Here is a 389-nt window from a genome sequence, read left to right as displayed (position 1 = left end):
TTCAACGTGCTGCTTCTCCCAGTTGATGCCCAGGCCGAAGTACAGGACAGTCCCGTAGAGCAGCAGCCCGTAGACGGCGAGCTCCACCAGCCCGGAGAAGAAGGAGGACAGGCTTGGCGGCCAGGCTGCAGGGAGGAGACAGGACAAGCTGCGTCACGACGGCTGAATGCTGTCAACACAGAGCCGCCCGCCAGCGTCTGAAATGCAAGCTCCCAGGGCAAGCCCTCCGTGTGGGACGTTGACTCTGAAACCTAGTGATGGCTGCTTGAGCTGGGCTGGCAATGCTCTATCCAGCCAGGCACTCCTCCCACAACTGCCCTAGCTGCACAGGGGAAAGAACCCACCCCCGCACCCATACCCAGGATCTGGGGGCGCTGAACCCAGAGGGG

At 62.5% G+C, this 389-nt stretch overlaps 1 protein-coding gene across 1 annotated transcript in view; it reads right to left on the bottom strand.

Annotated features, from left to right (window-relative positions):
* LMF2 (lipase maturation factor 2) overlaps window positions 1–389 on the bottom strand; it is a gene marked incomplete at its 3' end in the record, with an annotated part of 28,176 nt that overhangs the window by 13,722 nt on the left and 14,065 nt on the right. Inside the window, exon 6 of the mRNA XM_019509344.1 lies at window positions 97–125. Coding sequence (XP_019364889.1) covers window positions 97–125 — 29 coding nt within the window. The remainder of the gene's footprint in view (window positions 1–96; window positions 126–389) is intronic.

Source organism: Gavialis gangeticus, unplaced genomic scaffold (genome assembly GCF_001723915.1).
Source record: "Gavialis gangeticus isolate Ggan-Ray unplaced genomic scaffold, GavGan_comp1, whole genome shotgun sequence".
Lineage (NCBI taxonomy): Eukaryota > Metazoa > Chordata > Crocodylia > Gavialidae > Gavialis > Gavialis gangeticus.
The sequence above is the reverse complement of the archived record's forward strand: the minus strand, read 5'-3'. Positions and strand labels throughout refer to the sequence as shown.